The sequence below is a fragment of the Saccopteryx leptura genome, chromosome 1, assembly GCF_036850995.1.
Source record: "Saccopteryx leptura isolate mSacLep1 chromosome 1, mSacLep1_pri_phased_curated, whole genome shotgun sequence".
Taxonomy (NCBI): Eukaryota; Metazoa; Chordata; class Mammalia; order Chiroptera; family Emballonuridae; genus Saccopteryx; species Saccopteryx leptura.
This window is the reverse complement of record NC_089503.1, coordinates 150,369,883-150,395,797: the sequence shown is the minus strand read 5'-3', so window position 1 is coordinate 150,395,797 and position 25,915 is coordinate 150,369,883. Positions and strand designations below refer to the sequence as shown.

The 25,915-nt window shown below is 42.5% G+C and overlaps 1 protein-coding gene across 1 annotated transcript in view; it reads left to right on the top strand.

Annotated features, from left to right (window-relative positions):
* The window catches only part of MTREX (Mtr4 exosome RNA helicase), a 69,069-nt gene that overhangs the window by 29,851 nt on the left and 13,303 nt on the right, over nucleotides 1-25,915 (top strand). Inside the window, exons 16-22 of the mRNA XM_066377674.1 lie at nucleotides 11,403-11,553; nucleotides 13,792-13,964; nucleotides 14,588-14,656; nucleotides 16,806-16,934; nucleotides 19,645-19,755; nucleotides 21,519-21,707; nucleotides 23,002-23,165. Of these exons, the coding sequence (XP_066233771.1) occupies nucleotides 11,403-11,553; nucleotides 13,792-13,964; nucleotides 14,588-14,656; nucleotides 16,806-16,934; nucleotides 19,645-19,755; nucleotides 21,519-21,707; nucleotides 23,002-23,165 (986 nt within the window). The remainder of the gene's footprint in view (nucleotides 1-11,402; nucleotides 11,554-13,791; nucleotides 13,965-14,587; nucleotides 14,657-16,805; nucleotides 16,935-19,644; nucleotides 19,756-21,518; nucleotides 21,708-23,001; nucleotides 23,166-25,915) is intronic.

Here is a 25,915-nt window from a genome sequence, read left to right as displayed (position 1 = left end):
AGGGGCTTGAGGATCCCCATCCACCTATATAAATCTTTTCCATATATCTGGAGCTATTTGGAAAAAGACAAAACAGTGTTATTAGCTAGATCTAATAAAGAAGGTAGTAGTTTGCAGGCGAAAAAGATTTGGTGTCTCCTGTTCATCAACATTCAAAAGAAATGTAATTTTTTTTTTTTTTTTAAGTAAAAAGCATGATATGGTAGACCCGTCGCAGTCATTGGCCTGGTGTGCAGGATTCCCGGGTTCGATTCCTGGCCAGAGCATACAGGAGAAGCGCCCATCTACCTCTCCACCCCTCCCCCTCTCCTTCCTCTTCGTCTCTCTCCTCCCGCCTGCAGCCAAGGCTCCACCTGAGCAAAGCCACCCCGGGCACTAAGGATGGCCCCATGGCTTCCGCCCCAGATGCTAGAATGGCTCCGGTTGTAACAGAGCAACACCCCAGATGAGCAGAGCATTCCCCCCTGGTAGGCATGCCAGGTGGATCCCAGTCAGGCGCATGCAGGAGTCTGTCTGACTGCCTCCCCCTCTCCATCCTCAGAAAAATAGAAAAAAATAAATAAAAGAAAAAAAACTACAAAAAAAGGGGGGGGCATTCCCTTGTACTAAAGCTCCAGGGAGCATGGAGTGAGCTTGAGTATGTCCTATGAAACATGGAGCTCTATGTTGACATATAAGTCTTTGAAGAAGGAGGAACTGGTGAAATAGTTTATCAGCATTTGTCCCTAAGACAGCAGTCTTTATAGTGGGAACACCATACGTAAATATTTGCTGTCTGTCTATAGATTAAGGGGGGAATATGGCAAATGCTGAAAAGCCATGATCTTTGTGCCCCTCCCCTCCCCCAACCCCCTCCCTCTCCTCCCCCCACCTTGTAACCCCAACACTGTTGTCCATGTCTCTGAGTCTCATCTTTATGTCCCACCTATGTATGGAATCATCTAGTTCTTAGTTTTTTCTGATTTACTTCTTTCACTCAGTATAATGTTATCAAGGCTCATCCATGTTATTGAAAAAGATCCTATGTCATCATTTCTTATGGCTGAGTAGTATTCCATAGTATATATATACCAAAGCTTTTTAATCCACTCGTCCTCTGATGGACACTTGGGCTGTTTCCAAATCTTTGCTATTGTGAACAATGCTGCCATAAACATGAGGGTGCATTTCTTCTTTTCAAACAGTGCTATGGTGTTCTTGGGGTATATTCCTAACAGTGGTATAGCTGGATCAAAAGGCAGTTCGATTTTTAATTTCTTGAGGAATCTCCATACTGTTTTCCACAGTGGCTGCACCAGTCTGCATTCTCACCAGCAGTGCAGGAGGTTTCCCTTTTCTCCTTATCCTCGCCAGCACTTATTCTGTGTTGTTTTGTTGATGAGCGCCATTCTGACTGGTGTGAGGTGCTATCTCATTGTGGTTTTAATTTGCATTTCTCTAATCATTAGTGATGTTGAACATTTTTTCATATGTCTGTTGGCCATCTGTGTGTCCTCTTTGGAGAAGTGTCTATTCATTTCTTTTGCCCATTTTTGGATTGGATTGTTTGTCTTTCTGGTATTAAGTTTTACAAGTTCTTTATAAATTTTGGTTATTAACCCCTTATCAGACGCTATGTCAAATATATTCTCTCATTGTGTAGTTTGTCTTTTTATTCTGTTCTTATTGTCTTTAGCTGTGCAGAAGCTTTTTAGTTTGATAAAGTCCCATTTGTTTATCCTGTCTTTTATTTCACTTGCCTGTGGAGACAAATCAGCAAATATATTGCTGCGAGAGATGTCAGAGAGCTTACTGCCTATGTTTTCTTCTAAGATACTTATGGTTTCACGGCTTACATTGAAGTCTTTTATCCATTTTGAGTTTATTTTTGTGAGTGGTATAAGTTGGTGGTCTAGTTTCATTTTTTTGCAGGTAGCTGTCCAATTTTCCCAACAACATTTGTTGAAGAGGCTGTCTTTACTCCATTGTATTGTCTTACCTCCTTTGTCAAATATCAGTTGTCCATAGAGCTGTGGGTTTATTTCTGAGTTCTCTGTTCTGTTCCATTGATCTATGTGCCTGTTCTTATGCCAGTACCATGCTGTTTTGAGTACAATGGCCTTATAATATAACTTGATATCTGGAAGTGTGATACCTCCCGCTTTTTTCTTCCTTTTCAAGATTGCTGAGGCTATTCGTGTTCTTTTTTGGTTCCATATAAATTTTTGGAAGATGTGTTCTATATCTTTGAAGTAAGTCATTGGTATTTTAATCGGTATTGCATTGAATTTATAAATTGCTTTGGGTAATATAGACATTTTAATGATGTTTATTCTTCCTAACCATGAGCATGGTATATGCCTCCACTTATTCGTATCTTCCCTGATTTCTTTTATCAATGTTTTATAATTTTCTGAGTACAAGTCTTTAATCTCCTTGGTTAGATTTATTCCTAGGTACTTTATTTTTTTGGTTGCAATGGTAAAGGGGATTGATTCCTTGATTTCTCTTTCTGACAGTTCATTATTAGTGTATAAAAATGCCTCTGATTTCTGAGTATTGATTTTATATCCTGCCACTTTGCTAAATTCATTTATCATGTCTAGTAGTTTTTTGACTGAGACTTTAGGGTTTTCTATATTCAATATCATGTCATCTGCAAATAATGATAGTTTTACTTCTTCTTTTCCAATTTGGATGCCTTTTATTTCTTTTTCTTGTCTGATTGCTGTGGCTAGGACTTCCAGAACTATGTTGAATAAGAGTGGTGAAAGGGGGCCCCCCTGCCTTATTCCTGATCTTAAGGGTATTGCTTTTAATTTTTACCCATTGAGTATGATGTTGGCTGTGGGTTTGTTATAGATGGCCTTTATCATTTTGAGGTATGTTCCCTGTATTCCTACTTTGCTGAGAGTTTTGATCATGAATGGGTGTGCTGGACTTTATCAAATGCTTTTTCTGCATCTATTGAAATTATCATGTGGTTTTTCTCCTTTCTTTTGTTTATGTGATGAATCACATTGATTGATTTGCGAATATTGTACCAGCCTTGCCTCCCAAGAATAAATCCCACTTGATCATGGTGTATGATTTTTTCCATATATTGCTGGATCCGGTTTGCTAATATTTTGTTGAGGATTTTTGCATCTAAGTTCATCAGGGATATTGGCCTATAATTTTCTTTTTTTGTGTTGTCTTTGCCTGGTTTTGGAATCAGAATTATGCTCGCCTCATAAAAGGAGTTTGGAAGTCTTGCTTCCTCTTGAATTTTTTGAAATAGCTTGAGAAGGATAGGAGTTAGTTCTTCTTTGAATATTTGGTAGAATTCACTTGTGAAGCCATCAGGCCCAGGACTTTTCTTTTTTGGGAGTTTTTGATAGCTGTTTCAATCTCATTTGTTGTAATTGGTCTGTTTAGGTTTTCTGATTCTTCCAGATTGATTTTTGGAAGATTATATGATTCAAGGAATTTGTCCATTTCATCTAGGTTGTCTAGTTTTTTGGTGTACAGCTCTTCATAGTATTTTCTTACAATATTTTGTATTTCTCGGGAAGACACATGTAGCCCCATGTTCATTGCAGCACTGTTCACAGTGGCCAAGACATGGAAACAACCAAAAAGCCCTTCAATAGAAGACTGGATAAAGAAGATGTGGCACATATACACTATGGAATACTACTCAGCCATAAGAAATGATGACATCAGATCATTTACAGCAAAATGGTGGGATCTTGATAACATTATAAGGAGTGAAATAAGTAAATCAGAAAAAAACAAGAACTACATGATTCCATACATTGGTGGAACATAAAAATGAGACTAAGAGACATGGACAAGAGTGTGGTGGTTACCAGGGGTAGGGGGAGGGAGGACAGGGGGAGAGTTAGGGGGAGGGGGAGGGGCACAGAGAACTAGATAGAGGGTGGCGAAGGACAATCTGACTTTGGGCGAGGGGTATGCAACATAATTTAATGACAAAATAACCTAGACATGTTTTCTTTGAATATATGTACCCTGATTTATTAATGTCATCCCATTACCATTAATAAAAATTTATTTAAAAAAAAAATATTTTGTATTTCTGTTGTGTCAGTTGTTATTTCTCCACTCTCGTTTCTAATTTTATTTGAGTCCTCTCTCTTTTTTTCTTGGTGAGTCTCGTTAAAGGTTCATCAATCTTGTTTACCTTTTCAAAGAACCAGCTCCTGGTTTCATTGATCCTCTGTATTGTTTCTTTAGCCTTTATGTCATTTATTTTTGCTCTGATCTTTATTATTTCCTTCCTTCTACTAGCTCTGGGCTTTACTTGCTGTTCTTTTTCTAGTTCTTTTAAATACAGGGTTAAGTTGTTCATTTGAGCTTTTTCTAGCTTCTTGAGGTATGCCTGTAATGCTATAAACTTCCCTCTCAGGACTGCTTTTGCTGTGTCCCATAAATTTTGAGTTGATGTATGCTCATTATCGTTTGTTTCTAGGAATTTTTTAATTTCTTCTTTGATCTCAATGTTAACCCATTTATTGTTTAATAACGTGCTATTTAGTTTACAAGTGTTTGACTGTTTTTCAATTTTTCTATTGTGGTTGATTTCTAGTTTAATGCCGTTGTGATCAGAGAAAGTGCTCGATATGATTTCAATCTTCTTAAATTTGTTGAGACTGCTTTTGTGCCCTAACATGTGGTCTATTCTAGAGAATGTACCATGAGCGCTTGGAAAGAATATATATTCTGCTGTTTTAGGGTGAAAGGTTCTGAAGATATCTATTAAATCGAGTTGATCTAATATGTCCTTTAAGTCTGCTGTTTCTTTGTTAATTTTCTTTCTTGAGGATCTATCTAATGATGTTAGTGGGGTATTCAAATCCCCTACTATTATAGTATTGCTGTTGATCTCACCCTTTAAGTCCATCAAAGTCTGCTTTATATATTTAGGTGCTCCTATATTAGGTGCGTAGATATTTATAATGGTTATATCTTCCTTTTGGATTGCTCCCTTTATCATTATGTAGTGACCTTCTTTATCTCTAACTATGGTCTTTGTTTTAAAGTCCATTTTGTCTGATATAAGTATTGCTACCCCAGCTTTTTTTTCATTTCCATTTGCGTGAAATATTTTTTTCCATCCTTTTATCTTCAGTCTGTGTGCATCTTTTGATTTAAGGTGTGTTTCTTGTAGACAGCATATGTATGGGTCCTGTTTTCTTATCCACGCAGCTACCCTATGTCTCTTGATCAGATCATTTAATCCATTAACATTTAAGGTTATTACTGATATGTAATTGTTTATTGCCATTTTTTTTCTTTAATACTGGTTTTCTCTTTTGCTATATTCTTTTTTTCCTTTGATCTGTTTACAACAGGTCCCTTAGCATTTCTTGCAGCCTTGGTTTGGTTGCAGTGAAATCCTTGAGGGTTTTTTTGTCTGTAGAGATTTTTATTTCTCCTTCAATTTTAAATGATAGCCTTGCTGGATAAAGTAGTCTTGGTTGTAGGTTCTTGTTCTGCATTAGTTTGAATATTTCTTGCCATTCCCTTCTGGCCTCAAGTGTTTCTGTTGAGAAGTCAGAAGTCATCCTTATGGGGGCTCCTTTGTAGGTGATAGTCTTTTTTTCTCTAGCAGCTTTTAATATTTTCTCTTTATCATTTAGCTTTGGTAATTTAATTATGATATGTCTTGGTGTTGGTTTCTTTGGATTTCTCTTTAATGGAGTTCTCTGTGCTTCCTGAACATGTGAAATGTTTTCCTGCCTTAATTGGGGGAAGTTTTCCGCTATATTATTTTGAACAAAGTCTCTATCCCTTGTTCTTTCTCTTCTTCAGGAACCCCTATGATGCGGATGTTATTTCTCTTCATGTTGTCACAGAGCTCTCTTAGAGTTTCCTCAGACTTTTTGAGTCTCTTCTTTTTTCTGCTCTGCTTCCGTGCCTTTATTTATCGTGTCCTCTAACTCGCTGATTCGATTCTCTGCTTCATCCATCCTGCTTTTAATTCCTTCCATTGTATTCTTTATTTCAGATATTGTATTTGTCATTTCTGACTGATTCTTTTTTATTATTTCAATGTCCTTTTTTATATTTGTTATCTCTTTATTTAGGTTTTCGTAATGGCCATCTATCGTTGTTCTAATATCTTTGAGCATCCTAACAATCGTTATTTTAAACTCTGCATCTGGTAGTTTGGTTATATCTGATTCACTTAGGTCCTTTTCTGGGGATTTCTCTTGGTTTATTTGTGTTGTATTTCTCTGCCTCCACATTTTCTCTTCACAGGAGTGGCTGTGATCACGCGCTGGGGTGCACAAGCGTTGGTGGCCTTGGCCTTTGCCCTGCCTCCGTGTGTGACGTTATGCTCGGTCCTGAGGGCACTGGCGAGCACCTTTGCTCAGCTGCGGGTCTCCGCCTGTTTCTGAGCTTTTGCCCTGCCCTTGCATAAGGATCCCACTCAAGGAACAGCTGCTAACCTTGGCTCTACCGCCGGGCAAGGCTGCGTGCCCAAGCTCAGCTCCGTAGCGGAACTCCGCCTTTTCTGGGCTTTTGGCTCCACCCCCGCGGGAGGAGCCAGCTACCAAGTCAGACTGCAAGCCTGGGTTGCACGGGCGGGGCAGGGCTGTGCTCCTCTGCCCTTGCTCCAGGGCTGGTCTGCACCCTATCCGGGATTCCCGCCCTTCTCCTGGAGGCTGGATTACAGGCTGCTGGCAGCTGAGCTTGACTGCTTTTGCACGCCCCCTTCTCCCTAGCTGGGCAAGATTGAGCTCACACCTGAGCCCAGTGGTGGCCAGCCGGCTTCCGCCCCTGCCAGCAGAACCGCGCTTTTGTTTCCCGCTGCCTCCCGCTCTCCGGTGCGCCCTCAGCCGCATGGGTGGGGGCATTGCAGCTCCGACCCTAAGACTCACTACTGTGGACCCAAAAGCTCCCTCCTTCTATGCGACTCTGCTCTGAATGCCGCGGGGAAGCTTGTTTGGCTGCTGTCCTGCTTCCCTTTGCTGGTATTGCTGTTTCCGGGGGAAATATTCACTTCAGCTTTGGGGAGTGACTCGTCCCAGGGGTTAGGATGTCTATCTCCCAAAATGTTTCTCCCTATGCCTCCTAGATTACACTCTCTTCCTGTTACTGTGGTCCTCTCCTCTCTCCCCCCGTCCCCAGGAGCCCCAGGTGATTGTTTTTGAGAGAGATGTTCTGCGCGGTCCCTTTAAGAAGGATCCTGGGTCTGAGAAATCAGACTCTCTCACAAACAGTATCCTGACTTGTTTCCAGCTAAATACTGTCCTTATGCCTCTTCTGGGCTCTGGGGCTGCAGGCTGGGGCTTTGTTCCTGGGGCTCAGGACCCTTTCCCATCTCTTAAACTCACTTCCCGCCACGCGAGTCTCTCCCTGCTGCCATTCGCTCCGGGGAGCTGGGCAGCCCTCTCTGCGTTTCCACTTTTCCTACCAGTCTCGGTGTGGCTTCTTCAGTGTTCCTTGGTTGAAGAGTCCTCTTAGTTTAGTCCAAAGTTGGTTTTTCCAGATGATAGTTCATAAAATTAGTTTGTAATCCACTTTGGTTCTGGGAGGTAGATGCTGGTACGTCCGCCTACTCCAGCGCCATCTTGTCTCTAATTTTGTACTTTTAAGCTTTATTTCAAATTAGCCTGTTCATTTTGCTTTCTCAGTATTTGTGTTTTGGATTGTCTAAGATTTTTGGTTTTCCTTTGTTTTGAAGAACTTCTCAAGGAAGTTCAGCCTGGTTGCTCTCCTTGTCCTGTTCCATGTTAGCTCTTAAAATCCCTAGAGAAACTGTTAATAAGATAGGAAACAACATACCGTGTCTTGTTTTGTTTTAAGATTAACTCTGAAACTTATTTTTAAGCATCTATGTAATTGCAATACGTCACGTAAGGAAACTGACAAAACTGAACGTTTATATTTTTAAACACTTTTCTTTCCTTGTACTCTATATGTGGAAAGAATTAAACCAGGTTACTGATTTGTAGGAGGTAATAATTTAATGATAGCATTAAATTATTATGTAATTTAGACTTTTCATTCCATTTATCTGACTTCTCTGGGTTTATTACCCTAGAAGTATATAGTTTCATTTTCTTCATTTTATTAAAATTTGTTCTGGAAAGAATATTGAGCGTGAGATTTACCCTCTGCACCCATGTTGGAGTGAGCCAGGCAGTCTTGTTGGCTACAGAGCAGTGACGTACAAGCAGGTCACTAGAACTTATTCCTCTTGCCGACTGAAACTTGTACCTGTTGATTGGTCCCTCCCCTTTCCTACCCCGACTCCCAGCCTCTGCTGACCACCACTCTGCTCTTTTCTTCTGTGATTTTTGACTACTTTAGATCCTCACATAAGTAGAATCTGGTAGTATTTATCTTCCTGTGACTGGTTTATTACACTTTGTATCATGTCATCAAAATTCATCCATGTTCTTGCACCTTGCAGAATTTCCTTCTTTATTAAGGATGAGCAGTATTCCATTGTGTGCATTTACCACATCTTTATTCATCTATCAGTGGACATGTAAACTGTTTTCAGAACTTAGCAGTTGTGAATAGTGCTGCATTGAATATATATCTGTTCAATATCTTGATCTTAATTCTTGTGGGTAAATACCCATAAGTTGAATTGCTAGATCAAATTGTAGTTCTTTTTTAAATTTTTTGAGGAGCCTCCAAATTGTGTTCCATAATTGCTGTACTATTTTGCATTCAACTTTTTTTAAAAGAGTTTTTTAAAAAAATATTAATTTTAGCCTGACCTGTGGTGGCGCAGTGGATAAAGTGTCGAACTGGAAATGCTGAGGTCACTGGTTCAAAACCCTGGGCTTGCCTGGTCAAGGCACATATGGGAGTTGATGCTTCCAGCTCCTCCCCCCTTCTCGCTCTCTGTCTCTCTCTCCTGTCTCTCTCCCTCTCTCCTCTCTAAAAATGAATAAATAAAATAAAAATTACTAATTTTAGAAAGAGGAAAGGAGAGAGAGACAGACAGACAGAAACATCACTGAGCCTGTTTCAGCATGTGCTCTGACTGAGGATCAAATCCACAACCTTTGTGTATTGGGGTAACATTCTAACCAACCGAGATATCCAGCCAGGGTTTGCCATCATTTTTTCAGTTAACTTTTTAAGACAATTTTATTGAAATTGAATTGACACATCATGCCAGTTATTCATTTTCCTGGTTAATATATTTACAGTATGCCAGCATCAGCTCAGAAAGAAACCTTGTCTCTGTTGACATTTCCTCCCCATGTCCTCCCACGCTCTCCCCCACTGCCCCAAGCCCGGGGCAGAACACAAGTCTGCCTGTGTCTCTGTAGATTTGCACACTGTGGACATTTTACATAAATGGAACCATGTAATATGTGACCTTTTGTGACTGGCTTTCATTTATCATATTTTAAAGGCTCATCCATGTTATGACCTGTATCCACACCTCATTCCTTTTCATTGGTGGATGGTACCGCATTGTATGGATATACCATGTTTTACTTGTCCATTCATAAGTGGACGGGCATTGGGGTTGTTTTTGCACTGTGGCTACTGTGAATACTGCTGTGGATGTTTGCTTACAAGTTTTTGTATATGTTTTTATTTCTCTGGTGTACACCTCTGAGTAAAATTTCCGGGTTACATCACAGTTCTATATGTAAGCTTCTGCGGGCTGCCGGACTGTTGTCCTCAGCAGCCGCACATTTTACACACACGCCCACCATACGTGAGTGCTCCAGTCCTCTGCACTCAAGCCGACACTTGATCTGTCCAGTGAGTGTGCAGTTTCCACTTGACTGCTGCCGTCACTTCACACCTTTACCTGTGTATGTGTGCACAGGTATGCACACTCTGTTCTCCATTCTGTTTCATAGGGAGAAAATGACATTTAGTATGACCTGCCACATTTCAGTTCCTAACAGTCACTTGTTATTGCTAGATAGGACCTCCTGTCACAGTGAAAGTGTGTGTGGCAAGTCCTGCAGCAGCGGGAGGGAAATTGAACTAGAATAGTTAGGATGATAGTAGTAACCTAGATAAGATTTGATGCAACTTTGAAGTGATGGCAGTGATAAAGAAACAAAGAACTGATCTCCAGCAGGTGTTTGATTAAAATAAAAGAAAGGAAGGCCCTGGCCGGTGGCTCAGTGGATAAAACGTTGTCCCAGCATACTGACATTTCAGGTTTGAGCCCTGGTCAGGTCACATAGGAGGAAGTCAGTGAGTGCACACTGAATGGAACGACTACGTGGAACAATTCATTGATGCTTCTCTCTCTCTCTCTCTCTCTCATCAATGGAAGAATTAAATAAAGAAATAAGAAAATAAATAAAAGAAAGGGATCAAGCAGAAGAAACAAAACTGAATTGGACCTTACATGAGTAATCTCACTCACTATTATTCTGTGCAAGAGGGAAACTCAAGTCAGGAATGGGAAAGAGGAAGGAGGTGAATTTTGTGTTAGATGATATTACTTAGCACCCGCATTGGGGGAACTGTTTAAGGGTGAAAGGGGATGCTTTAACAGTCACAGTACCACAGGTGTAAACTAAGCCCTGTCCCTGTTTTCAAGAAAAAGTGGATGAAGATTAAGGTTTAAAGGACTTACTATCCACTTAGGGTGAGTGGCTCTTGATTATTTGGGGAGTTGATGAAAGCCAGCCATCCTTTGAGATTCTAGTGAAAGCTGTGCTCCTTCTCCTAAAATCCTCTGGGCATTCATTTAAAATTCCAAGTGCAGCAAGGTTGGCCCATGGATGAGCCTCCATTTAAGAGCCCCTGACCATACTGAGAGTATGTGTGTATTTTGCTATGCTGTTTAGAGCTACTGAATGGTTTTATGTCACTCTAGGAAGCTGAGGGTTTCAAGATACTGACTTATTTGACTGTCACTCTGAATAAATGTAGTGTACTCTTCAGCACAGGGTAGGGAATGCTGCAGTAAGAAACCCAGATTTCAGTGACTTACAGTGTTTCTCTCACCTGCTCAGAATACTCATCCTTGTTGTTAGGGGTGTGAGCTAGCTGATGGAGAAACGCTATCTTGACTATCATCAGTCACTGTGCAGGAAGGGAAAAGGTAGCTTTTTACACCAGCAGTTAACTGCTTGGTGAGGAAATGAGCTTCACCTCGCTCCGCTGCCCCATGCCCTGGGGCAGGGCCACAAAATTTGCTGCTGTCCAATGCATGGACAGCATAGAGCGCCACACTGGCAAACAGCATCTTAACTGCTGCTGTCCCATTTGGGGATTCTAGTTTTGTTTTCCTCACCTTCTCAAAGATGAACCATTTTATCACTTTGTATTGGTCATTTTAAAGAAAGAACCTAAAATATTTCTCTAGTATTCCTTATCATAGAGTTAAATTATTAAACAATTTAACAGGTAAAACAATTTGTATGACTTTATTTGAATAACCTAAAGCAGTGATGTTTTTTCATTCTTAGGGTTCAGCTGACCCTCTGAATAGTGCTTTCCATCTGACCTACAATATGGTTTTGAACTTGCTGCGTGTAGAAGAGATCAATCCTGAGTACATGCTGGAGAAGTCCTTCTACCAGTTCCAGCATTACAGGGCCATTCCAGGCGTGGTGGAGAGTGAGTGTGCCCCGCACAGCCTCATTGAGCTGTGGTGTGCCTTGCTGCTGCTTTGGCCACTGGGTTTGTGGGGGGGAGGGGTCTTTTGTTTTCTTTTTCTTTTCCTGGTAAGCTAGCTCTTGCTCCTTACATAATGTAAAGTCAGAGCTGTAACCTGGTCATTGTAACCAACCACAAAATTTTAAAGTGGAAGTACCAATACCCTGTCAGGATATCTCTCTGTAGTTGATTCAGATTTATTGTTATAGACGTGTAGCAGGATGATGCTGTTTCTGAGTAACAATGTAATAAAAAGCCTGGTGTACATCTGACCTGGAAGAAGCACGTGTGCTGTAGGCTTATACTCTTTCACTCTCATAAAAGAATGCTGTAGCCCAAGTTTATGAATGATTAAAGAAATAGGATACTTTAAGTCGAGTTCAGCTTTTTCATAATTTCTAGTGCTAATATTAACCCTTTGATATTACGAACGTTCTTGTTCGTCCTTGTGCCTCCTGACCATGCAGAGTACATTCGATTTATTTTAAAAATGTGTAAGGCAACATTAAAAAAAGGAACATGTATGTTCTTCTTGTTTCCATAAATTGGTTATCAAACAAACATGATTTTAAGTTAATAAAACAAACTAATTTTATTTTTTGAAAAAAAAACTCCCAGGGGTCAGCGAGCATGAAAAATCTCACTACTCAAAGGGTTAAGATAATGCTTTCTGGAGTTCAGGCAGTAACTGTTGGGTGGTAATTACATTTAAGTAGAATTGTTCATTGATTCTTATCTTAGAAGATAGTGTGGCTGATCATCATGCAGAACTGGCCAAAATCCAAAATAGAGGTAAATATTGAAAACACTGGTTTGGGTTAGTCGTTAAAAAATAATGCAAAGTCATTGTCAAAGGAAAAAAACCCAGAAAATTCAGCAAAAGATAGAGAGGAAAATTTAAAATTTTATAATTTCCCATAGAAACAGCCATGCAGGCTCTGGTAACGTGGTTCCCCACCGTTGTACTCAGACAGCTGCTGGTTTTTAAAGGCAGGGTCAGATACGCAGTTTCTTTAAGAGTGGTGACACGGTACCCATGCTGTTACCATTTGTCAAATATTTCTCTATGCCTAGCTCACTATCTGGCTTTTTAAAATGTAATTTCAAATGTCCTTTAAAAATACAACTTTTAATGACTACACATTACTTCTGTTTTATACTCAAGGTATAGTGGTACCTTGAGATACAAATTTAATTCGTTCTGTAACTGAGCTCTTAAGTCAGTCAGCTCATATATCAAACTGCCGATACTAGACCCCTGCGCCAACACACCAACTAGCGGCAGCTTCCCGACTCATATCTCGGAATTTGCTCGGATCTCTTAAGAAAAATACGGACCGGAGTTGCAGCTCGTATCTTAAAAAATTTTGTATGTTGGTCTGTTTGTATCTCAAGGTACCACTGTACTATGATTTATTTAACAGTAAAGGCAAATGTGAGATATCTTTTTATCATTTATAGATAAGACTCTTCTACTCAATTTTTATGAAGCCAAATCAAAGGGCTGAGATCTGAGTAAATTAAAGTATTTTTTTTTCTTAATTTTTTATGTCTTAATTAAGAGAGGCTTCTTCATTACAGACTGTAGAGCTGGAAGGAACTTTGCCATTATTTTATAGATTATTTTTTAAAGACCTGGAGAAGTTTAGTCCATGTCTAAGGTTGCACACTTGATTGACAGCAGAGTTGAGATCAGAACCAAAGTGTCTGTGTCTGTGCCCCTCACACACAGCAGTCAGTAGTACCTGCAGCCGTGGAGCATTTGCAGTGGTGCTAGTGCCATTGAGGACCTAAATACTTTGTTTTATTTGATTTAAATTTAATTTACGACTAGTGTCTTCTGGCTCTTAAACTAGAAAGAGCTGAAGTGGGACACTTCTGCCATCCCAGGGCTGGGTTGAATGGGGTAGAACTCCCAGATGTACCCTCCTCCACCACAGGAGAGAATAACTCACCAAGTAAACTGCTGCCTGTTAGACTCATATGCGGATTGTAATTACTGAGATGAGGAGCTGTGGGAAAACGGGGAGCCCTGCTGGAGGTGGTCTCTGCAGCTGCTGCTCACTCCTGGTCTATGCAGGTGTCTGTTCAGGCTGACTGCCGCTGCCCTGCTGTGGTAGCGGGGGAAGGATGTATCTTTGCTGTTAGCTACAGGAGCTGTGTCATTTCTTTGATGTTGTGCATGTGTTTTATTTGCAGAGGTAAAGAACTCAGAAGAACAGTATAATAAAATAGTAATACCAAATGAAGAAAGCGTGGTCATCTATTATAAGATTAGACAGCAGCTGGTCAAACTGGGGAAAGAAATTGAAGAATATATTCACAAACCGAAATACTGCTTACCATTTCTACAACCAGGTCGTTTAGTGAAGGTATGATTTTTTCACTAAATATTTGGATATTTCAATATTTGATATTTTTTGAATAGCTCTTCTATTTTCTTATCCTGGTAAAATGCTTCCTGCTATAATAGTTGTTTTACTGGTTTCATGTGATTCTGGTTAACGGAAGTATTAATCAGATTTTCATTTTGGAGAATATATATTGAAGTAGACAGTTTTAGAATTAACATATAAGATATTTCCAGTTACAAAATCTAAAAATAAAAGCAGTTTTAAGTCCAGGAGAAATTCATTACCTATAAACTTGACACTCCTTTGGTAATTGAGAGATTCCAAAGCCACACCCAGTGGACCCCAGTGGCCAAAACCTTCTTTTACGCAAAATGAGAAGGCAGAGAAATGCAACACAAATGAATCAAGAGAAATCCCCAGAAGAGAGATTCCTGTTGTTGCTATACAGAGGTCTCTGAAATTTGGTGTTCAGTTTTTTTTTCCTGTGGAATTAATGTCTTTTTTCATAAGTTTAACAGTGATCTTTCAAAATATACTTTACCGGGAAAACTCAGTTTTGTTAGCCTGTGATGTGAGTGTGGGAGTTCGAGGTTGCCTTTTGAATTTAAATGTTCTTGTTCTTGTGCCTTATTTCTCTCCAGGTGAAGAATGAAGGAGATGATTTTGGCTGGGGAGTAGTGGTGAATTTCTCAAAAAAGTCAAATGTTAAGGTAAACCATTGTTTTTTGTTTTTCTTATAGAGACAGAGAGAGAGAGTCAAAGAGAGGGATAGATAGGGACAGACAGGAACAGAGAGAGATGAGAAGCTTCAATTATGAGTTTTTTTGTGGCGACACCTTAGTTGTTTATTGATTGCTTTCTCATATGTGCCCCAACCGTGGGCCTTCAGCAGACCGAGTGACCCCCTTGCTCAAGCCAGCTACCTTGGGTCCAAGCTGGTAAGCTTTTTTTGCTCAAACTATATGAGCCCACGCTCAAGCTAGCAACCTCGGAGTCTCGAACCTGGGTCTTCCGCTCTGTCTGCACCTGGGTCTGACGCTCTATCCACTGCGCCACTGCCCAGTCAGGCTAAACCATTGTTCTTAAAGTGGGATTTTATGTAAACTGTTAGTGAAATGTTTTCTTCAGCCTCCTGAAATTGATCAAAGTGGAAAAAGTGTTACCTTAAGAGAAGATGTAATAAATTTTGCCATCAGGAATTAATTTTTTGAATAATCTTAAAATTTATGCTTAAAATGATATGGGTTATTTTTCTTAAACAATAAATTTTAATTTCATGACCATTTATATTTTTTCTCTAAGTTCATCAATCCTTTATATATTCCTCGAGCTGGTCAGTTTTACTTGTTCTCTAAATGCTGGCATTAGTAAAGTTGATTTTGATCATTTGTATAAAGATTTTGAAAAAATTACTTATATGTGAAATGAAGGTTGATTTTGTTAATTTGTTATGAGAGGGACTGTTGTGAAGTTAAATCAGCTATACTTTCTTTTATATTCTCTTTAGTTGCAGTGGGTCTGAGCCTGTTATCTGCAAATATATGACCCTAAGTGAGATACTTTGTATCTCTGCACAGCTTTCTTTGTCTTTAAATTAAAGGATTTGCACAAGATATCTGCGCTCTCTTAGGGTTGACATTGTCATGATGTTGTCATTAACTTCATTGTCCTGCCTGTATATAGAAGCAATGAGGAATCAAGCTTTGGGATTAAAAATTAGTCCTGAAATATGTAAATAAACTCTGAGATCCTGAAGCCATTTGTTGTGGAGAAACAATTATGTTCATAGGTTTGTGATAGTCATTTTTTTTTTATGTGCCTTGACCGTGGGCCTTCAGAAGACCAAGTAACCCCTTGCTTGAGCCAGCGATGTTGGGCTGGCTGTGAGCTTTTGCTCAAACCAGATGAGCCCTCGCTCAAGCTGGTAACCTCGGGGTCTTCCGCATCCCAGTCCGACGCTGTATCCACTGCGCCACCGCCTGGTCAGACTGTGATAGTCATTTTGGTTAATGATCAATCACTAATCGACTGAAGAGCTTCTAAGGATATTTAGTTTATTACCATTTTGATAACTTATCAACATGACTAGTAATTTTAATTTACAGGACATTTTTGGAAGGATTTTTACAGCTTACCTCATTTGACCCCAGTTTGATAAGCATTCATTGACCACAGACACAGAATGCCTGTTGGTGGCAAGTATGAAGAAAGTGTTAGGTAGCGTGATAACTGCTTCAGCAGAGACAAACAAGATGCATTTGGAGTACCGGGAGGAAGAAATGCCTGAGAAGAAGAAAATTTTTAATTCAAATATTGAAAAAGCAGAGAGGAATTCTTTACCAAAGAAAAAAAAGGGTTTTATTACTGTGGAAAAGAGTGCTCTTAACTACATTATTATAGTGTAGAGAACATGATTAGTCTTTAGACCATATGACTCGAGATCTCACTAGAGAATAAAGTCTTATTAGGGAATATTTAATAAAATGATATGAAACCATGTTACAGAGGTACCAGTATATTAAGCAATAAATAACCTACTTTCATTATATTTTTTGTTGTTTAGGGTTATTTGAAGATACAGATTCATTATTTGATACTGATGATTTCAGGGTTTTTTTTTCTAATTCTGATATATTAAAAGTGGTTATAAACTAATCATTAGACACTTAAAATGGCATTTTTGTCGCAGTCGTGACAGAAACAGGGATCACACTTTTTAACTTCCCAAGTACCGAGGGCATGCTCTCTTCTCCCCGGGGAGCACGTTGGAGGTGGAGAGAGCCCTCCTTCCTGTGAGCCAGGCCGGGCCGCGTGCAGTCCAGCATCCAAACGAAAGACCTTCCCCTCCCTGTCTTCCAGCCCAGCTCTGGGGAACTGGACCCCTTGTATGTGGTGGAGGTGCTCCTGCGCTGCAGCCGCGAGAGCCTGAAGAATGCCGCCACCGAGGCCGCCAAGCCCGCCCGGCCCGACGAGAAGGGTGAGATGCAGGTGAGCTGCCCGCAGTGTGGGGGTCTACGTCGTCTGTCGTCACTACGGTTCCTTCGCACGGTATAACGGACATGCCGTCATGGTGTCTAGACTGGGTATGTTCTAGGCATCTTGAGGTGTGTTAGAGCCATCTACCTATTAGGAACCTGGTAATGAGATGTAGGCTCTCTTCCTTTTCTCTCAGCTTTGGCACAGTCGATAATGACAAAACGGAAGAGAAAAAGTAGTTCTAACTTTTCACAAGCAGTTGAATTTTATCTGGGCTGTAAAGATGTTTTGTTATTTTTATAATCCAATAATTTTAGTGTTATTTTCATCCATGTCGCTTATTACATTCCTGTGAAAATTATTTAAGCAATGGTTTGATAATGAACTCCATACAGTCATTAAATTTACATATACTTTTTTTTTGTGTGTGTGTGTGTATTTTTCTGAAGCTGGAAACGGGGATAGCCAGTCAGACTCCCGCATGTGCCCTACTGGGATCCACCCAGCACGCCCACCAGGGGGCGACGCTCTGCCCACCAGGGGGCGATGCTCTGCCCCTCCGGGGCATCGCTCTGTCGCGACCAGAGCCACTCTAGTGCCTGGGGCAGAGGCCAAGGAGCCATCCCCAGCGCCCGGGCCATCTTTGCTCCAATGGAGCCTCGGCTGCGGGAGGGGAAGAGAGAGACAGAGAGGAAGGAGAGGGGGAGGGGTGGAGAAGCAGATGGGTGCTTCTGTGTGCTCTGGCCGGGAATCGAACCCAGGACCCCTGCACGCCAGGCCGATGCTCTACCACTGAGCCAACCGGCCAGGGTCAAATTTACATATACTTTTAATGAAATATAAAAATTCAGTTTGCCATGAGACCCCCTATTTCTTGAATGTCTATTTCATTTTTAAATAATTGTAGGTAATACCTTATTGTAGAAATTTCAACTGTGTATTAGAAAGCAAATGTCATACTGCAGTTGTGTTATTTTTACACATTGCTTTAGGAGTGTGCTGCCTGCCCGCTGTGTAGGAAGAGCCGTGCTGCTGGTGTGTATTCTAGTGAGCTTCAGTTGTAGAAGGTTAGGTGTGCCATGGCAGCGGCGTAGGCTGCACCCCTGGGTCAGTTAAATGTGCAGTTTGGAGTGGCAGCAGTTTAGAAGACTGGTCGTTATTAGACATTTTAATATAATGATTTTGAAGAATAATTATCATTCTGGACACCAGATAACCTTTGGTCTCTGTTCCCCAGTCTTCTATCAGTTCTCCAGAACTTGACCACCAGTGAAATTGCATGACTCTTTTCCTTTAATGTTTACTTGACTGTATGACTGCTTAACTTTAAATGAGGCTAAAACTCGCACTTTGACGTATATTTACTGTACCCAAGGGGACCTTTGAAGTTATGCGACTTGAAAAGGCACCTGGGGTGCACGTCCCAGCGTTCCCCTTTCATGGCAGACAGCTTTTGTGGGGTTCCCTGCACTGGAACCCGAGCACACTGAGTGTCTGTCTACTCCTGTCACAGTGTTTCTTAGTTGAGGTGTAACTGGCATGTAGCGGTCCTGTAACACTGTTTTTAAGAGAGCGGTGGGGAGAGAGACAGAGACAGGAACATCGAGCTGCGGGAGCACTGGAATCAGTTTGGTTTAGCATACACTGCTAAGGAAAGGGGGGGTCAGCATGAATTAGCTGTGTAGCCTCTACCTTCCAGAGGGGCTTACTGCTTAATGGTGGGGAGCACAAAGTGCTCAGTGGGGGGGGGGGCTAGGTGAATATCAAAGACGAATCCTCTGGGGTAGTAGGGGTGGGGCCAGGTTAGTGAAGAAGACTTTATAAAAGAACTATTGAAAAACCCAGCAGACTTGTAGGAGAATTAGGGTTTTTTATTTTCCAGACAATTGCATTCCCAGCACGTACAGAACAGGAAACATCCCTCTTTAGGAAGAGCTCCAAGTTCTGTTCTGTGTGGACGAGCGACAGGCATGAGAGTAGAACCGAGGAGGCCTGTGCTCAGGAACATGTGTCTAATGTTGCATGCTTTTGTCAGTGTCCTGAGTGGGAGTCCTGGGCGTGGAGAAGAGCTGCGTGGGCAGTTTAGGGAAGAGCTCAGCTCTTGGCTGCAATGACTGCAGCACCACTGAGGGCGGTTGATGAGCTAGAGGGGAAGTCAGCTTCTCTTCTCTGACTTGAGGTATGAGGTGCCCCGTGCAGCTTCTGTCAGCTTTCTTGCAGTCTGTTTTCCACAGTGACTTCCATACATCTCTTAGTAACTATAAAGGGCAGCGATAACCTGACAGTGGGGATATAGCAGTGAGCATTGCAATCCAGTGATCCCAAGTTGATTCACCAGTAATACTGCCCAGTAGACAGAAGACCAAAAAAAAAGTCCCTTCTGCCAAAAGTGACTAACTGGAACTGACGAGTCCTCGTGGTTAGACAAACCCGAATTGCAGGTTCTTTACAGGATAATGTGAACATGCAGAAACGAGTCATGGGAACACTAGGGGACTGTTCCCAACTGAAGGAGAATACTTTGCCAGTTATTTGGAAGTTTGAATTAGCTTTTACTTTTAAAATATAGTCTCTACTAAGATGAAAGCTTCCACAGTGTTTACTTTGTATTTGCTCTACCTGTCACACATAAGCGCAGCTTCCTCTTAGGGCTTTAAACTGACTGAGAGAGCGGTCAGCTTGGGCCGCACGCAGCTCTAGCCCTCTGGCTCTCTGTTGGCAGGTGGTTCCGGTTCTGGTGCATCTCCTGTCTGCCATCAGCAGTGTCCGCCTCTATATCCCTAAGGACCTGCGGTCACTGGACAATAGGCAGAGTGTTCTCAAGTCCATACAGGTATGTGTGTTGATTTTATAAACTAGAAGGCTTATGTGCACATAAGTAGGGTTTATTATGAGGCAACTGAGATGCTTTTAAATATATTGCTTTCTTTTAGAAAACTATAAACATGACCAGTAGAGTTAGTTCCTTTTAAAATTTTGTATAAAATTTATTGTTTGATTTTAGAGAGGAAGGAATAGAGAGAGACAGAAACATGGGTCTGGTTCTGTATGCGCCCTGACCGGGGATAGGACCACAGCCTCTGCCTGTTGTGACAGCGCTCTGACCACCTGAGCTCTCGGGCCAGGGCCCAGAGCAGTTCTTTTAATAAAGGTGGTGGCAACAGGACTGCCCATCCGTCTACTATCCCCCCTTTGACTCTGCCAACAGTGAGTGACTGAAGGAGCCTCATGGGTGCACAGAGACACCTTCCACGCCAGCAGGTTAGGAGGGAAAGCCACTGCAGGCGTGGCCAATCACATGCCAGGGCTGTGAGCCATCTTTTAGTATTGTTAGTAAATGGATGACATAGTTTTTATTTTTCCAACAACCAAAAAAAATTTTACTTTCTAGAAAATGTTACTTTCCATATAAGAAGAAGCAGCTTTGTTATTTAGTCAATAAACACTTCAGTTAGCATTTCCTGTGTACCCAGGCTCTACTCTAGAGTCTAAGGAAACAAAAGCCAAGGACAGGAAGCTTTCAGGGGAACTTGCAGTCTGCAGGTGGGCTTCCTCAACATGAATAATTCTCTTCAGAGTTTTACAAATTGTTTCTGGATGTACCTATTTAATTTCAAACTGGCCAAATCCTATCTTACCTTTAAAACCTATCCACGACTCTGGCAACCTCCCAGGGAGTGCCAATCTGTGAAGTGTCCCTTCTCTGAACTCCTGTGCTTATTATATTTACAGTGAAATCGTGTAAAAAAAAAAAAGCTAACAATAGTGACCTGGACCCTTTAACAAGTTTACATCTTTTTTTTTTTGTATTTTTCTGAAGCTGGAAATGGGGAGGCAGTCAGACAGACTCCCGCGTGCGCTTGACCGGGATCCACCCGGCACGCCCACCAGGGGGCGTCGCTCAGTTGCGACCAGAGCCACTCTAGCGCCTGGGGCAGAGGCCCCTGGGGCTCTGTCATCCCCAGCACCCGGGCCATCTTTTGCTCCAATGGAGCCTTGGCTGCGGGAGGGGAAGAGAGAGACAGAGAGGAAGGAGAGGAGGAGGGGTGGAGAAGCAGATGGGCGCCTCTCCTATGTACCCTGGCCGGGAATCGAACCCGGGATTCCTGCACGCCAGGCCAACGCTCCACCACTGAGCCAACCGGCCAGGGCAGTTTACGTCTTTTGACTCAGTCCTGTCCTCCCTGGGATCCAGCCCCAAGGAAATAATCAGAAAATTGAAAACAGAGTACACCCTTAAGAGAGGTTCAGTGCAGGATTATTTATGATGAAAAGAAGTTTTAACCCAAATATGAAATAATGAGTTATCAGTAAGTTGTGCCACATCCAAAACTATTGAACTCTGTACTGGATTATTAATAAGGTAGAGCACAGTCCTGTATCAGCAAACCCACAGTACAGCAATTCAGAAGTCAGAAACAAGCTCAGTGGGAAGTGCACTGATTAGCGTGGGAAATTCAAAACTATGCACAGTATCAGCAGCCTTTTTATTTTTGTGTTTGTGCAAAGGAAAAACAAAAGAAAATGCTAATCTAGTTTAGTTTTCACTCTTTTGTCTATAAATGAAAAATTAATTAAACAAATGCTTTGTCTCAGGAAGTTCAGAAACGCTTTCCTGACGGCGTTCCTTTGTTAGACCCTATTGATGATATGGGCATTCAAGACCAGGGGCTGAAGAAGGTCATCCAGAAGGTGGAGGCTTTCGAGCACCGGATGTATTCCCATCCCCTGCACAACGACCCGAACCTGGAAACTGTGTACACGCTCTGCGAGAAAAAGGCCCAGGTATGGCAGAAACCTGTTTTTATCCTGGAATCTAGGTAGGTCATAAATAATAGGCACTTTTTATATTCTTCTGTTGGTTGTCAGCTGTAACAGGGATCTATCTTTTAAGTCTACTATTGACCTTTAACAAGTCAAGATGATCATTTTGCTGCGGTTTGGCATTTGATGGAGTTTGTTTGTTATTATTAATATTATTTATGAGATATAATCCACATTGCATAATATTCACCCTTTTAAAGCTCACAGTTCAGCGGTTTTTAGTATATTCACAACTCTCTGCAGCCGTAACCACAGTGCAATCTCAGAACATTGTCGTCACCCCGGAAGAATCCTAGTACTGATTAGCAGTCACTCCCGTCTCCCCACCCTCCAGTCCCTGGTGGCCACACGTTTGCTTTCTGCCTCTGCATTCCCTGTTCTGGAGAGTTTGTGTCAGTAAAACATATGGGGTTTGGCCTTTTCTGTCGGCCCTCTTCCACTTATCGCAGTGTCTTCAGGGCTCATTCGTGCTCTCGTGTAGCTGCAGGAGTCAGCACTTGATTCCATTGGGTGGTGTCCTGAGCTTTGTTTCACCATTTGTCAGTGATGGGCACTTGGGGGTTTCTACCCCGGCTATTATGAATAATGCTGCTGGGAACAGTTATGTCCAAGTTTTTTTGTGGACAGTGTTTTCCTTTCTCTTGGGTAAAATTAGTAGTAACTCAAGGTTTGACTGTGAAAAACTGTTAAACTTTGCCAGAGTGGCTGTACCACTTTACCTCCCCACCAGCAGTTGACGAGAACTCAACTTTCTCCATGCCCTCACCAACATGTGGTATTGCCTGCTTTTTGTTGTGGCCACCCTGATGGTAAGACGCTGTGGTCGCTCAGCTCTTTATGGTAATTAGCTGTAATCTCTAAGCAGAAAAGGCGTTCCTGTAGCTGTTCCGAATCATGAATTTAGACAGGCCTGACCTGTGGTGGCATGGTGGATGAGTGTCAATCGAGCCCAGTGTGTGCTGTCCTCTAGTCTTAGGTGAACTGCGTGTAGTACTTACCACTGGATTCTAAGGCTCACCGCTTTAAAGGACAGCCTGGAAATGCATCAGACTTGGAAGCTTTCATCTCTGTCTGTAGGACAAAGACCTGTCCTCTTGCTACTGCTAGAGTCATTTCCAGCTTTGCGCTAGACAGACTGGTGATGTAATTTGAGGACAGAGAGAAGGAACCCTTTTCAGGGCATCATGGGGGACGTGTAGGCAGTCAAGAGGAACCATTCTTATACCCCATCATTCTTTCCCGTTCATCGCCTCAGATTGCGATGGACATCAAGTCTGCAAAGCGAGAGCTGAAGAAGGCGAGGACTGTGCTGCAGATGGATGAGCTCAAGTGCCGCAAGCGCGTCCTCCGGCGCCTGGGCTTTGCCACCTCCTCCGACGTCATCGAAATGAAGGGCCGCGTGGCCTGTGAGATAAGCAGGTGATACTGGGCCCATGGGTGGTGGGTCTCCGGAAAGAGCGCGGCTCGCAGTTCTGAAGTTGGGACAGCACCTTTCCTCTTAAATGCAGGTTTTGACCAGGAAATTGAGAAATTTTAGAAAAGGGAAGTTTTCTTAAACCTCTTAGATCCCATTGGTTGATACAAGTACCATTGGCATTTTGATGTTATTTCTCTTTTCTTTAATTTGTGTGGAATTTTTATATAATTGTACTGCATTTATTTATTTTCCTTTTTCCAAGTGAGAGGAGAGGAGATAGTGAGACAGATTCCTGCATGTTCCCCGACCGAGATCCACTGGGCAATCCTGTCGGGCTGATGCTTGAATCAGCCGAGCCATTTTTAGCACCTGAGGCTAACATGCTCAGACCAACCGAGCCATTCTCAGTGCCCAGGGCCACACTCGAACCAATTGAGCCACTGGTTGCAGGAGGGGTAGAGGGAGGGGTGGAGAAGCAGATGGTCACTTCTCCTGTGTGCCCAGACCAGGAACCGAACCCTGGGCATCCATATGCCAGGCCAACGCTCTATCCATGGAGCCACCAGCCAGGGCTGTAATCTTATTTTATACACAATTTTGTATTCTCTCTTTTTAAAATTACATTTCTCCATCTTGAAGCTCAGTCTAATAACCATTATTCTGTATGTGCAGGAGGCTTTGAAGTCTTATACTACAATAAAGTATTCCAGCATAACCTGTCATAGGCCACAGCTTAAAATGGGATATAGCCATTGTCTGTTTTGTTAATCTTTTGGAACATTACACATGACCTTAAAACCAATTGGATTGAAACAAGTCATGTCATTCTGTGGTGGTTTCATGGATTAGCAAGTCAGGAGGGCTCATTGGCTGGTTTTGGCTTTGTGGTCCCACAAGATTGCTGTCAACCCGAAGATATACTTTGTTTTGTCCATAGTTCTGACCACTAATCTCAGTGAGAGCTCAAAAACATTTTTACAACAGCTTTCTATGTCCTTTTCAGGGACTCCTCATGGCCTGAAGGACAAGGCCTGAGGACGAAGGCCATGGATGTGGTTTCAGATGGTGCAGGCAGGATTCCCATGGGTGCTTTTGTTGGTCCTTGGGTCGAATGTTAAGAACGCCAGTGTCGGCCCTGGCCAGTTGGCTCAGTGGTAGAGCGTCAGCCTGGCGTGCAGGAGACCCGGGTACGATTCCCGGCCAGGGCACACAGGAGAAGTGCCCATCTGCTTCTCCACCCCTCCCCCTCTCCTTCCTCTCTGTCTCTCTCTTCCCTTCCTGCAGCCAAGGCTCCATTGGAGCAAAGTTGGCCCGAGCACTGGGGATGGCTCCATAGCCTCTGCCTCAGGTGTTAGAATGGCTCTGGTCGCAACAGAGCAACGCCCCAGATGGGCAGAGCATCGCCCCCTGGTGGGCATGCCAGGTGGATCCCAGTCGGGCACATGCGGGAGTCTGTCTGACTGCCTCCCCGTTTTCAACTTCAGAAAAAAAAAACGCCAGTGTCTGCAGGAACCGGGTGGGGACTGCTGAGCAGGACAGCTCTGGGCCACCAGAATGGACAGCAAACGCCCAGGTCCAATTAGCTATTGTTAGAGAAGAATGTGATAATGAGATTTTTTAATTTACAAAAGCCGGCAACCCAGAATTTTAGGTGAAATCTCTTGATTTTTAAGTGCTCGTGCACTAATTCAGAGTCACTTTTTAGCCACTTCATGAGCCAAATACAACAGTTATTCACATTGTTTCCCCTGGGCTTCTGGTTTTCCTTCAGCCTGTGAGGAAGGTCACCTGTCCTGCCCTGGAGCTAAAGAAAGCTGAGCACCTTGAGGTGGATAATTTCCCCAGGAGTCAGCCCAGACCACAGCACTGGTCTACTAATTCATCAGCCAAAATTAATGTCACTGGAGTTGTTTCTTTGTGATGTTGTACAGTAGTTAGTAATTAGTGTAGGCATTAATTTCTGTAAGGTACCTGTAGCTAAATTTAGTCTTGGAAGAATGGTATTGAGTTTATTGTAAAATAGAATGTTTCAAGTACATTTCCTTTCCCCCTAAGTTTGCTTCTCTCTCTGGTCTCTGTTTTGCTGAGTAAGTCCCAACCACTAGGAAAAGACTTGGGAGTCATCCGCAAGTCCTGTTCCCTTCTCTCCCCTCACCATCCCAGATGGTGTCCCTCCCTCTGGCCCTGGTCACTGCTGCACTGACCTGCGTGCTTGCTACTCCCTTCCTGCCCTGGGGGGCCCTGCAGTAGCCCTGCTGCCAGACGCCTCCTTCTTGAGTCTGCAGCCCGCCCTCCCCACAGCTCCCAGGGCCTGTGTACAAGCCCAGTCTTCCGTCTCTCTGCTGGCAACTGTCTGCCTCTCTGCTGCAGGATGAGCTCCCTAATTCCATGTCTTCTCGTCCTGGCGCTCTGCAGCCTGCCTGCCTGCCACCATGCCCCACACATGGACCTTCCTGTCGCCAGCGTGACCCCTCTCGCATTTCCATCCTGCCAGTCCTTCATGCTCCCGCTATCTTCTGAGACTTGTTCTGGATGTCTCTAATCTGATTGTAGGCCCTCCACATTCTTAATGTAATCACCTGTATCAACTGTTAGATCCTTGTCCTGCGATTCTTTCTCTTCTGCCCCCTGCGTTAGCCCGCGGTTCCTTGAAGTGACCCTGCTCTGTCTGTGCAGTCTTCCTTGCGGTGCTTAACTCTCCATCTACCATTGGGAATCCACGTGGGCTCTTTAGCTGTGTTTTTGAATTGTT